Source organism: Neolamprologus multifasciatus, chromosome 3 (genome assembly GCF_963576455.1).
Source record: "Neolamprologus multifasciatus chromosome 3, fNeoMul1.2, whole genome shotgun sequence".
In the NCBI taxonomy this organism is placed as follows: Eukaryota; Metazoa; Chordata; class Actinopteri; order Cichliformes; family Cichlidae; genus Neolamprologus; species Neolamprologus multifasciatus.
The window spans coordinates 37,477,958-37,492,395 of NC_140441.1; the positions used below are offsets into that span (position 1 = coordinate 37,477,958).

Here is a 14,438-nt window from a genome sequence, read left to right on the forward strand (position 1 = left end):
TTCCATTTTGCCATTTTCACCTTGTGCTTTATTTTGCAATAAACCTTCTTCACATCTCAGCTAGTGCCTGCTCTTGGGTCCCCAAATATTTCCTCCACACAGCTCACTTCACTAGCCGTGACAGTAACTACATGAAAATACAGATTTTGTTATAACTTACTATTTTCAAAATTGTTTCTTGCAAATGTATTGCAACTTAAGTACCACATTTCTTTTTTTTATCATAGTTTAACTGTTACAGAAAGACTCACAAAGACAAATGATTTCCAAATCAGCATTACTGTTGGCAGAAAAACAAAATGTAACTGAGCTAGACAATAAAAACAGTAAGTGTAGGTAAATATTACCCACTCAATAAGTACCCCATATTAATGCATGTTATGACTATTGAATTTATATGTAGCTACACAACAGACACAGGTAGATGCTTGCCCAAAAGATTTAATGTAGCAAGAAGGAAACTTAAAAACAAAGAATTAAAACAGAATAGTTTTCTTGGAAGACAATACAAAGAAACATGGTAAAATCAGTCTACTGATGACACAATCACACTTCTGTTGACTTGTGATTTTGTTGTTTAAGTGTTAAACAGAGAGGAAAATAGAATGCTGCACATAAAGATATAGGAGCAAAACAGAAACATTGTATTTCAGTCTGCTGTTTTGATTCAAATGTCTTGTGTAAGTGTCAGTCCAGGAGTCCTGATCTCTTCTTGGCACAGACAGAAGGACGGAGATTATCACACCACACATCATCCCAGCATTTGCCATCTGCGAGGTTCAAAAGCAGAAATCAGTAAAATGTCACACAAAGTGTTAAAGATGCAATCCAAAGCAAGATTGTAAGTTTTGATTGATGTAGTATTTTATTTAAAGCACTTAAATTATTCACAAATTAAGCAACCATGTTCTGAATTACCACTATAATTAATCTGTAGGCAAAATGGACGGGAACCACTAATGGGCTCTCCTGGGCACCAGTTTGTGTACTGGAAAGGCCTCCCATCACTCCAAAACCAAATATGCTCCTGAAATTAAACACAGCATTAGTTCAAAAGGTCAAGCCTTGTCACAGTCCCTGTATTAGTGCAACCCATCTCCACCCTAGATCCTCTATTCACATATTTTTTTTTTGACAAAATGTAACATCTTCTATCATTAATACAAAAAGAGAAATACTGTGTAAAGATAAACAAAAAGTACCCCTGGTGCATTGGTTCCTCCAACCCAAGTTGTTTGGTAGCCATGAGGAGCAGTCATCTTCTGAATCATATGGTATTCGCTGCTGCTGTGCACAGATGCAAGGTTTGCGCCCATGGACAAGCAGTTTCTCTTCAATGGAGAGTGGAGTTTTATTCATGTATGTATTTTATGTATTTTAATCAAGTGTTGAAGACAATACAAATAAGTTAACCTACCTCAGCTCTAGGCCAAGTCATGGATGTTGGAACGTAAACAAAGCAGCGATCTCTAAACTCAGTCCAGCCATGAGGACAACAACAGGATGTCTTGATTAGGTCACGCTTTGCTGGGGGTCAATAAAAAGTTGTACATGTTGGGTCTCCAGTTGATATCTTATTTTGTAATATCTTAATCCTGACATCTACTATAAATGAAAACGATCATACAAGCAATATCTTGAAAAATAAACATTAGTTAAATGATCGACAATGAACAGAATATTTTGACTCCTTCACATTTATGTAGTGTAATTCTACGCATGCCTCTGTAAACTTTATAGTGATTATTAGTGATGTGCGATACCACTGATTCCCTTTCCGATCTGATACCGAGTAAAATTCAGGGTGGTATCAACGATACTGATCCGATACCGAAAACGTAATGTTTCATTGTATTTCATAATACAATATATAATTGTATTATGTAATTTTAATAATAATATAATAATAGAGCTTCATAATGATTATAGGATATCAGATTACTGATGTCCTATACGAGGTTAGTGGTGTTGCCACAACATCTCACTGTCTCACCACATATATTGCAAACCACGTCTTGGCTGTTTGTGGAGGTAAAATACGTCCACACATGACTCCGTTTACGCTCAGCCATTGTTGTGAGTGCACACGAGGTGCTGCGACACATTTATACAGCTGTATTTTGCATTTGACTATGAAAGGCGTAAGAGGAAGTAGTTCCTTCCAATTTAGATGATCCGAATGTTTCTTTCCACTCTGTTCCTGTTAATGATAAACTACAAATTTACCGCAAAGTGCTAAAATATCGATATTTTAATATGAGAATCAATTCTAGAACATAGAAGACTGGTATCGGAAGAATCGATAATTCAGTATCGATCGGCACACCACTAGTGATTATTAGTAATGCCTTTCTAGGTATTAAAATGATAGATTATTTATACAGTACCTTTAAAAAGGATTTGCAAAGTTGACAAACAAAATCAAGGAAGAAGGTAAATTCAAACAGAGAGTTAAAATGTGAGGTTAAACAAAACTAAGTACAGTATCAAGAAAATGTGAATTAAATAAAAAAAAAAACACAAAAAACTTTGACTGTGTTTGTGAAACGCAGAAACTGCTCTGCGTTTCATTTTCTCTCACCCTCTCTATCTTGCTATTATATTCTCTAGTGCTATACTCTCTTTTATATTTAGCTATTTTTTAGAAATAAAATGTATTATTTTCTCTTCTTATAGTGTATCCTTTGTACTATAAACTGAGGTGCACATCTTCCATGAGAAAGGTGCTTTTCTTTTCTTTAGAGATGTGATTACTTTTAGTCAGGAAAATGTCCACTAACCTCTTGGGATGAATCCCTTTGCACCACTGCTGATCTCTTTATCTGGCAGAGCTGAACAAATTAAAACAGCAATTGTTGACTGATTATTGAAATACTTACACACACTTGCATATTGCAACTTGTCCTGCAGTACTCACTAGCAGCAGTGGTCAGAGCAGTCATTGCACAAAGAAGTGTAGACACATTGAATAGCTTCATTTTCATCTGTGTAAAAAAACAGAAATGTTAAAATAAGTGATGGTTCAATAAGAAAAGAGAGACGATAATTTATGAGTCTCCTTCTACAGAAAGGTCTGCTCTCTTTTCACCTTTTCAGTCAGTAGCTTCAGAGTGGAGGTGATGAACAGCTCTAAGATTATTGTTTATATACTGTTTCAATATTTACATAGTTGCAAAACCGTTAACCACCCTCTTTCTCAACAAGAGATGACACAATACCACTTTTTTATGTCCGATACCAATATCATAAATTTGGATATCTGCTGATGCCGATACGAATCCGATATAGTGTATTTTTTAATCAATAAAACTGTTTTTAATATCTTGCTGCATTTTGTATAAGTTCATACTCAAGTTTTAAAAAACAAAACACTAAAGCTATTCTTTTATACTTATATGAAAAAAAAATAACTGTCTCTCTGTCTCTCTTCCTTCTCTCACCCCAACCGGTCGTAGCAGATGGCCCCGCCCCTCCCTGAGTCTGGTTCTGCCGGAGGTTTCTTCCTGTTAAAAGCGAGTTTTTCCTTCCCAATGTTGTTAAAATTGAATTGAAATTGAATTAACTGTTGTTGAAATATCTTGTTTGTCTGTCTTGTTGAGGAAGCCCACTTCCGCCGCTTGTATTCGCGATCTCGTTCTTTCAGTCACAGCTCGTGACCATAGGTGAGGGTAGGGACATAGATCGACCGTTAAATGAGAGCTTCGCTTTTACACTCAGCTCTCTCTTCACCACAACAGACCGGTACTGCGTCCGCTTTTTACTGAAATGGTGCACCTAAAACCAGAGAAGTAGTTACAACGTTACAATAATGCACTGAAATGGGAAATGGAGCATATTCTCCTTGTTTCCAACACAATATATTTTATTCTTGGATTCCTAAGCAGCTTCGGATGGTTCAGAGTTCAAAATACTTTGATTTTAGCCTCAGTTTGACACTTCAGTTCATCTTCTGTCTTTTCTTGGCTCCTTTCCCTATAAGCCAACTTTCGTCTGATTGGTTTCTCTCATAGACAGAAGATTTGAATTGTAAGGGGACCTTTTGTGCTAATGGTCAGAACTGCGTGTCTCAGATGAAAGTATTGAGGATATAACAAAATAAAAGTGAATGTCTAGAGCATTATGAAGCGTTCGGCTTACAAAGATTACATGATCACATTATCTGAAACTTTCCCATCTATTATACTGAACATTCACAACTACAATTTATGTGGTTTAAGTTGGGTAAAGATTCCTTTAATAGGTACTCCATGGAGGTCAAAGGGCCTTTTTCATCATTGGTTCAATAATAAATACACATTTAAGGTTGTGGAACAGTCATGGACACTACAGATGCTAGAAGCCCTCTAACAAAGTAAGAAATGTAACAACCAATTTGCACAGATGAACTCAGGGCTTGTTTGAGTTATTGCCATTCATAAATGCACACAGAAGTCCAGACTGAGAGACTAAAGCCACACTGAAGACTGTTTAGGCACAGGTGCTTTGTTCAGGGATACTGACAATGACAGTCACTGTATTCACATAAACTCTTTCTCAAAGCCTGTTTTCCTGTCATTGAAATGTGTAGCTTCTTCAGCTGCTCTCCTGCTTCCTCCAGATATTTCAGAAGCTCCACTTCCTGATCTTACTTGATCTGAAGTTCTTACCCCTCTGGATTTGTGTGTTTTTTATCAAAGTTATTGATAGGTTTGTAGCTTGAACCTATTCGCTGGAACGTTGAAGACAATATAATTACACAGCAAAGCAAGACACAAAGTAGGCAAAGTTCTTCATGTTTCTCGTGCACGGGAGAGAACCGGACAAACGCCGTTCCTTCTATTGACCCCAGTTACTCTCGTCCGCTCCCCCGTAACACTGCTCTTTTATTGAGGTTACATGAATATGCATAGGTTCATTAACATATGACGTCTACATACAAACAAAGAGTACCTTGCCTGTGTGTGTGTGTGTGTGTGTGTGTGTGTGTGTGGGGTCAGAGTATGACTCCATAAATGACTTCCCTAAACCTGCTGGTCTGGAAGTCCAGCAGTTCATCTAAACAAAAGGCACTTAGACTAAAACAGATATAGATACGTTTATCCTACCATAAAACAATAAAACAAGGTACGACCTCTCCCATGCTCCCAGAGTGTGGGTGTGGATGCCAGAACACTCTGGAATGCGCACAAAGTCTTTGCAGACTATTAAGGATCAAACCTCTACCAATCTAAAACTAATTATAAAACTCTAAGCATATATAAGTAGATATTGCAAAGCATAAATGACAATCAACATTACAAAACCTAACAGCTATTCCTTGTGGTGTTTACACATCTGGATTCTTGAGCATCACCTCTTTTTCAGCATGTTCAGTAATCCTAGTTAAAAAATACAATGTTAACTTGTCATTTTGTGTTCTTTGTGATTACATAAAACAATGTATACAATTCACAGAGGAGAGAATTCACTTGTGTTTCAATAGTTCAGTTTATCCCACTTTTTAAAGTATTTTTCTGAAAATTTGGAATTGACTTATTTTGATTCTTCATAATTGAAAAAAGAAGTTTAGGGTCATGGTACATGCTTGCGATGGTTTCACAGATATCAGTATGGACAATTTCATGTTTATGTAATGACAAAAACACTATTTTAAAATGAAAAAAGAGAGACATGTTTACCTTAGTCGCTATCTGTGAATGAAAAATCCCTCTACTCCATGACACTAAAGGATAACTTGATCTACTTTGTAAATGGTAAATGGCCTGCATTTGTATAGCGCTTTACTCAGTCCCTAAGGACCCCAAAGCGCTTTACACTACATTCAGTCATCCACCCATTCACACACACATTCACACACTGGCAATGGCAAGCTACATTGTAGCACAGCTGCCCTGGGGCGCACTGACAGAGTCGAGGCTGCCGGACACTGGCGCCACCGGGCCCTCTGACCACCAACAGTAGGCAAACACTGGGTTAGTATCTTGCCCAAGGATATTTGGCATGTAGCCAGGAGGCAGCCTGGGATCGAACCACCGACTTTGTGATGTTTCCATGAGAACAACAAGACAGTGTCTCCATTCTAAAGACAAAAATACAATATGTGACAACAATCATGATCTGTTCAGGCAACAAAAACCAAACGATTTCTTCAAAATGTCATTTTTACTTTTTTTTTTCTTAGTAATAGTTTAAGCAGGGGAAACACAAAAGGTTGCATAAAAAAACATATAGCACTTGACAATTACGCACTAAAAAAAATTAATATGCATCTAATGGCGACATCAAAGGAGCGTTCAGTAGAACAAAGTATACAAAAGACTACACAAAGAAATGCTTGATGGGGGTTGTTGTCTGAAATGCTTTGTGGGTTGGCTGTTTGCTTCTCTAGGAGGAAGTTACTGATCTCATAAAGCCACAACTGTTTAGCACGTAGTTAAGAGGCAGCGTGTGCAATCTGATGTGCAAAGACAACACGTTGATAAAACTATGAACTCACCTCTGGGTATCAGGAGAAGGCAGACAATTATGTCAAATTCAAATTCAAATTTTTATTTGTCACATACACAGTCATACACAGTACGATATGCAGTGAAATGCTTAGACAACTGCTCGTGACCTAAAGAAAAAAAGAAAAGGCTATGAATAAGATAGGAAATAAATATGAAAATTAAAAAGGGTAAAGTTAACTAGGAAGGAATAAAATAAAATAAAATATAAAAATTAAAGTTAAAAATGAAATAACTGTACAACACAAATTAGAATGAAGGGTAAATTTAACTGGGAAAGAATAAGATAAAATATATAAATTAAAGTTGAAAATAAAATAACTGTACAACAAAATACACAATACACAGTATAGAAATATATAAGAATGTATGAATAAATATAAATATATATATATATATATACACAATAACAGCAGCTGTACAAGTATTAACTGGAAATGAAGAATATAATGTTCAGTGTTGTGCAATCCACATTTGTAAGTGTCTTGTGCAGTGCAAATATACTTAAAGTGATTTAAGTGATGAAGTGAAAACAATGTCCAGAATGTCCAGTGTGTGTGTAAGAACCATATGTGTGGGTCAGTACTGTGTGGTGGTGTGATTGAGAGACCGTATCGCCTGCGGGAAGAAGCTCCTCCTCAGTCTCTCTGTGTTGGTCTTCAGGGAGCGGAATCGCTTTCCTGACCTCAACAGAGAGAACAGTCCGTTGTTGGGATGGCTGAGGTCCTTCACGATCTTCCTGGCCTTGGTCCAGCACCGCCTGCTGTAGATTGAGTGCAGGTCAGGGAGCTCTGAGCGGATGGTGCGCTCAGCTGAACGCACAACCCTCTGTAGAGCTCGTCTGTCCTGCATGGTGCTGTTCCCGAACCAGGTTAAGATGTTTCCCGTCAGGATGCTCTCTATGGTGCAGGAGTAAAAGTTCCTGAGCACCTTGGAGGGCAGTCGGAAGTCTCTCAAGCGTCTGAGGTGGTAGAGACGCTGACGGGCCTTTTTCACCACGGTGTTGATGTGACAGGACCATGACAGGTCCTGCGTGATGTGAACTCCGAGGTATTTGAAGCTGTCCATTCTCTCCACTGCGCACTCGTTGATGACGGGGGTCTGGTAGTTCCTCTCGTGCTTAGTGCGAAGTCCACTATCAACTCCTTTGTCTTACTGACGTTTAGGAGGAGGTTGTTCCTCTGGCACCAGTTCTCCACATTCCTAATCTCCTTCAGGTAGGGCGTCTCGTTGTTGTCAGAGATCAGGCCCACCACGACGGTGTCGTCAGCAAACTTGATGATGGTGGTGGAGCTGGTAGTGGCCACACAGTCATATGTGTACAAAGAGTACAGCAGGGGTGCTGTGCTGTGAAATCATGGCTCTGTAACCTCTCAAGGATTATTTACACCTCCACAGATGCATTTTGGAAATCTTAGAAAAAAGAAAAGACATTAAAGTCAACCTTGAAAATTAATCATGCAAATTATGCAATTTCCCTCCAAGTAAAAGGCATTTACTGTTCATTTTGTCCTCTTTTCTTCATCTTTTACTGTTTAACTTTCTTCTTGTCATGTGTAATTCTTTTTTTGAAATTTGCTTTTAAAACAGTGAACTCGCCCTCACGGATCTTCTCATACAAACTCGTTGTCAAAGTTTCTGCACAGGCTTCCTATCAGGTTCAATGTTCTTGCTGCAGCCATGAGCTTCGTTGCTTTGCTGTTGTGTTAAAGGGCATTAAATATCAAAGTTAAATCAAAATTTAGAATCACAAATAACTGTTGATTAGATATATCTACAGTTATTAAGACACTTTTTCACCCAGCTCATCATCTTTTCAGTTTAATGCTTTCAGGCAAGCACTACAGGTCGATGAGAGCCTGCACTATGAAAAACTGTTTTTAATCCAGGGGCCATTAGAGCTGTGTGCACAAGAGCATTTTAACCTTGAACAATCTCCTACTGTGAACCTCTATCTTGTGGAATATATTTATAATATTTAGTATTTTTAATTGTCAATTTCAAATTAGATATTTTATATTGATGTTTAAAGGGAGACACAACTATGATTTTATTATGTCATATAATGAGAATAAAGCAATTATATTCTATACTATGATTTTAATCTCAAAGCCAGTAAACGACAAAGACATATAAACAATGCTAGGAGGGATATAATATCCCCTCTGTCAAACCGAGTGATTTATGACCCCAATAAAATAATTGATGGCATATGATGTCATAAAGAATATAATAAATGTTTATGGTAGTTGTAAAAATATGCTATTAATAACATTATTTTATTAATAACATTATGATATTTCATAACTAATGAATGCTTAATGCTAATTTTCAATAACTGAAAAATATGATCATGAAAAATATAGAATTATTTATCATCAAAAGCCTTTTTCTCATTTTAAGCCAAAAAAATAAGTTAACTTTTTTATGGCCAAAAATGCCATGTGTTTATGGGCCTGTGTGTGTGCGAAAATGTGTTAAACCATAGCAGAGTTAAACTTCTTTTAAAAAACTCGTGCTTACGAGTTTTTTAAAAGCTCTTTGTTTTTCTTTACCTTTTTTAGACTCTGAATTAAGCCAGTTGGGTTCTATCCCTCTTTCTCTCGATGATATTGGTAAGTTTTTTCATTCTTGCTCTCCCGATTAACAGTTTATTGTACACAATAACATTAACCATCTTATATTTTTCAAACTGTTTAGACATCTCAGAATTGGATGATTAGCGTTTACTACAACATGCTCCCGTGGCAGGACGGAAAAAATGTTTGCCTCTCAGACACGGAAACACGGAAACACACGTGTTGTTAACCGAGCTAGGCCCGTGGTTCCCAGCACTCAACGCTCCCTCTGGCAACCAGCGAGACCGGCGCCCTGTCTTGGCAATGCAACACACCCAAGCCCCGCTGCGTTAACTGTATGTACCCCGCAGACACGGTGAGTTTCCTGGTGTAACCCATGTGAAATACAGGGCTGCAAAATCCCTTTTTGTTATCTAAGGCTTTAGCCTGTTATTGTCACAAGTGCTGTAATGCAGTCTTGTGTTCTGACAACCTTGCGTCTAGTGCGCAGGAAGCATTACCTGTCTCTTCCTGTGAGAGGGAAAAAATATCTTGGTATGCAATGCTGCAACCCCGTTAATGAGACCAGATTGTTTTACATATAAATGCTAATAAGTTACTCTTTTATTAGGCCCCGAAATCAAAGGGAATAACGTCTGTCGAGTTATTTGTGTTGGGAAATCCCAGTGAGTCATATACTTTTGTTAGCTACCTGTTATGTTAGATAATGTATTTCACTTGGTTAGGTCTTAATAGAAATGGGCATATTTCAAGTTTAGTTAACCTTAGGGTTAGGGTTAGGGGTTAGGGTAGGGTAACCCAGACCTCTACATCGGAGAGACCAAACAGCCACTTCACAAGCGCATGGCACAACCTAGAAGAGCCACCTCCACGGGACAAGACTCAGCAGTCCATCTGCATCTAAAGGACAAAGGACACTCTTTCGAGGATGCCAATGTTCACATTTTGGACAGAGAGGACAGATGGTTTGAAAGAGGAGTAAAAGAAGCCATTTACGTCCACTGTGAGTGACCATCTTTGAACAGAGGCGGTGGTTTACGACACCAACTGTCTGCCATCTATAATCCAGTTTTGAGATCCCTTCCCAGACGCCTTAACGCCCACTCACATCCTGGACCATCTGACCTCAGGAAATCACATGAAAGGGTGGGGCCAGGTTTCACAATGAGCTCACCCGAAACCCTGGCTGATTGTGACCCACACCCGTTTTCACACCTTGGCTCATGTGATTAGATTGAGGATCATCAGGGGGTCCTTTGTCCCTCTTGGGGGGAAACTCCCACTGGGTTTAAATCTGGGACTCTCCACCATTTGACCTTAGAACTGAAGAAACTTCTCGGATGAGAGGTGAAACGTCTTCAAGCAACTTAAAGAAGTCCTGGATGACCTGGATGACTGAGAACCTTCACAGACAATACATTACAAGGAAATCACCTTAAGAATTAAATAATCATGTACACACACACACACACACACACACACACTAAAAACCTACACTGGAGTATTTATACATACTCCTTGTTTTAAGATTTAATAATTAGGATTAATTTGCAACTTTTTACCATGTTATGACCTGTTGTGTTAAGGCAAAACAAAGGGTTAATCAAAGACGGCCCATCTACAGATAACATTTAGTGATAGGGACCTTGGTACTTGACCCTGCACCTGCTGTTTTTGGCACTTCTGCCCTGGTGCCTGTGCAGCCCCCGGTGAGCTGGCTGTGGTGTCTATAATGGCTGGGACCTGTGGAGAAAGCCCAGAATAAAAGGGGTTAGTCGCTTGAAAGACCTCCTGGAAGGCCTGGGGAAGCAGTTTCTGTTATAGAAAATGCTGGGGTCAATCCAGACCACTAAATAAATACAATACATTTGTAAAAGTCTGTCTTGCTTGTTCTTCAAGAAGTAGAGCAGGGCAACCCACTGGATTTCAGAGACATTGGACTCCATCTCCCAAATGTCCTTTCTCCGTAGGGAAAACATGACATCTATATTTTCTCTTGAGAGTTGCATGTTTTGTTCACTCTTTTTTTTCATTGCATCAGTCCAGATACTTATTTTGGCCATCCCATGCAACATCAATGTACGGTCATACCTGTCCAATTGGATAGGGACAGAACAAAACTAAAAACCCCTGATGTTAAAAATAAATGTGTAATTTGAAACAACAATTTTTGATGTTGCTGATAATGAGAAGCAGTAACCATTTCCCTAAAGTGGATGAAACTGCTTAAAAAAACAGGAAATTGCATATTTTGGTTCCTAAGTAATTCACTTGAGGGTTATCAGAGAAATACTGGTTTAGTAGTGACACAAGTCATGTTGAAAAAAGGAAGTCATAATATAATTGGTTGAATTTTTGAGTAAGAAATAGATATTTTTTTATCAATACTTTGATCTGAATTCATTTTTAAGAACAGAATTACATGGTGTTTATAGCTGCACAGTACAGTATTGTGTTGGTGGTGAACATTGTTGCCTCACAGCAGGAAGAATCCAGCATATGACTGGGGCATTTCTGTGTGGACTTGGCATGTTCTTCATTTATCTGTGCTCATTCTGGGTATCATGGCTTCTTTCCACAGTTCAAAGACATCCGTGTTAGGATAAATCTCAATTGGCCATAGGGATGGATGTGAGCGCGAATGTTTTTTCAGTCTTGCGTCATATTATTGGGAAGAACCTATGACCGCCGGCCAAAACTGAGAGAGCTATGTAGAAAAAAAAAAAATTTCCTAAGGAGATCTATTTTCTTCACTATACAGTTTGCCAAGAAGAGCATATCAAAACCTATGATTTGCTCTTGATCGTTTTTTATCCCACAGGGACATAAGGCAGTAGTGCAAACCACTGTGCCAAGATGCTTCTGGTAGAAAAAGCTATTATGATATTTTGTTAGACATGCACTTGAGGTATGATAATCAAACCCTTTGACCTTCGGTGTACTGTGGGACCAGAGACCTGCTCCACTCAGCAGAGCAACAATTTTGTTCCAATGTGCAGCAGAGGGCCCACTTGGTTTGCTTCCATATCCTCTGGCCATATCACAGGTGATGCTGTACAAATTACACTACAACCTCAGCTTCCTGCCCAGGTACATGCCGTGGCTGACATCCAGGGAAGTTTTGAACCCTGAAAGACTGTAGTGAAAGATTGCAGCAGAGGAAGTCAAGGTTTTGTTTAGATGATGACTCCAAAAGGTGAAGAACACCATGTAGAGCAGGGATTTAGTTGAACATGATGAACTTTCATTTGCCAATTTATATATAAAAGCAACAATATTTTCAGTCACAATGATGGTATCAAGGGGTGGCAATACATTTTTGTATGTGTTTTATTCTCCTTCAACAGAGTTTCTCTTTAACACCGTAACTTTTCCTATGTGATACAAGAAAGATTTATAAGGTGTTCTGTCGCTGGACCCTTTGGAAATTTTCTGTCGACCATGAGTTAATATGATTTTGATTTTGATTGTTTGTAAAAGGACTTTCTAAACTTTATTCAAAATAGCCCCGCCGCGTTAACTGTATATATCCCCGCAGACACGGTGAGTTTCCTGGTGTAACCCATGTGAAATACAGGGCTGCAAAATCCCTTTTTGTTATCTAAGGCTTTAGCCTGTTATTGTCACAAGTGCTGTAATGCAGTCTTGTGTTCTGACAACCTTGCGTCTAGTGCGCAGGAAGCATTACCTGTCTCTTCCTGTGAGATCTTCCCTCTGATGGCGGTCAAGTGCATGTCGGAGCGCAGGGAAAAAATACCTTGGTATGCAATGCTGCAACCCCGTTAATGAGACCAGATTGTTTTACATATAAATGCTAATAAGTTACTCTTTTATTAGGCCCCGAACTCAAAGGGAATAACGTCTGTCGAGTTATTTGTGTTGGGAAATCCCAGTGAGTCATATACTTTTGTTAGCTACCTGTTATGTTAGATAATGTATTTCACTAGCCAATTCAGCTCAGAAACCTTTGAACAAAAACCAATCGGGAGCTATGAGAATCTGGTGTGTTGTTTTACTTCTCTTGTTGTTCTTTACAGTGTGTTATAAGTGTTGAATGCTTTGAGCTAAAGATGTTTTACTGTCGATGCTCGATGTGATGCTAGCTGCTAATAGCTGTTAGCTGTTAGCCACCCCACCCACCCGAAGCCATATTCCGATCGGGGAGGTATTCAGATAGAAGCACTAGCTCTGTGTATATTAGAATGGTTAGGTCTTAATAGAAATGGGCATATTTCAAGTTTAGTTAACCTTAGGGTTAGGGTTAGGGGTTAGGGTAGGGTAACCCAGACCTCTACATCGGAGAGACCAAACAGCCACTTCACAAGCGCATGGCACAACCTAGAAGAGCCACCTCCACGGGACAAGACTCAGCAGTCCATCTGCATCTAAAGGACAAAGGTCACTCTTTCGAGGATGCCAATGTTCACATTTTGGACAGAGAGGACAGATGGTTTGAAAGAGGAGTAAAAGAAGCCATTTACGTCCACTGTGAGTGACCATCTTTGAACAGAGGCGGTGGTTTACGACACCAACTGTCTGCCATCTATAATCCAGTTTTGAGATCCCTTCCCAGACGCCTTAACGCCCACTCACATCCTGGACCATCTGACCTCAGGAAATCACATGAAAGGGTGGGGCCAGGTTTCACAATGAGCTCACCCGAAACCCTGGCTGATTGTGACCCACACCCGTTTTCACACCTTGGCTCATGTGATTAGGTAGAGGATCATCAGGGGGTCCTTTGTCCCTCTTTGGGGGGATACTCCCACTGGGTTTAAATCTGGGACTCTCCACCATTTGACCTTAGAACTGAAGAAACTTCTCGGATGAGAGGTGAAACGTCTTCAAGCAACTTAAAGAAGTCCTGGATGACCTGGATGACCTGGATGACTGAGAACCTTCACAGACAATACATTACAAGGAAATCACTTTAAGAATTAAGTAATCATGTACACACACACACACACACACACACACACTAAAAACCTACACTGGAGTATTTATACATACTCCTTGTTTTAAGATTTAATAATTAGGATTAATTTGCAACTTTTTACCATGTTATGACCTGTTGTGTTAAGGCAAAACAAAGGGTTAATCAAAGACGGCCCATCTACAGATAACATTTAGTGATAGGGACCTTGGTACTTGACCCTGCACCTGCTGTTTTTGGCACTTCTGCCCTGGTGCCTGTGCAGCCCCCGGTGAGATGGCTGTGGTGTCTATAATGGCTGGGACCTGTGGAGAAAGCCCAGAATAAAAGGGGTTAGTCGCTTGAAAGACCTCCTGGAAGGCCTGGGGAAGCAGTTTCTGTTATAGAAAATGCTGGGGTCAATCCAGATCACTAAATAAATACAATACATTTGTAAAAGTC

At 39.2% G+C, this 14,438-nt stretch overlaps 1 protein-coding gene across 1 annotated transcript; it reads right to left on the reverse strand.

The window, feature by feature from the left end:
* Positions 1 to 408: 408 nt before the first annotated feature.
* On the reverse strand, positions 409 to 3,106 carry LOC146522996 (ladderlectin-like). The gene is made up of 7 exons (XM_085143144.1): positions 3,089 to 3,106; positions 2,918 to 2,984; positions 2,781 to 2,831; positions 1,418 to 1,527; positions 1,203 to 1,331; positions 919 to 1,027; positions 409 to 770 (listed from the first exon to the last, which is right to left on the reverse strand). The coding sequence occupies exons 2-7, from the start codon at positions 2,982 to 2,984 to the stop codon at positions 688 to 690; spliced, it is 549 nt and encodes a 182-aa protein (XP_084999270.1). The 5' UTR covers positions 3,089 to 3,106; the 3' UTR covers positions 409 to 687.
* Positions 3,107 to 14,438: the final 11,332 nt, after the last annotated feature.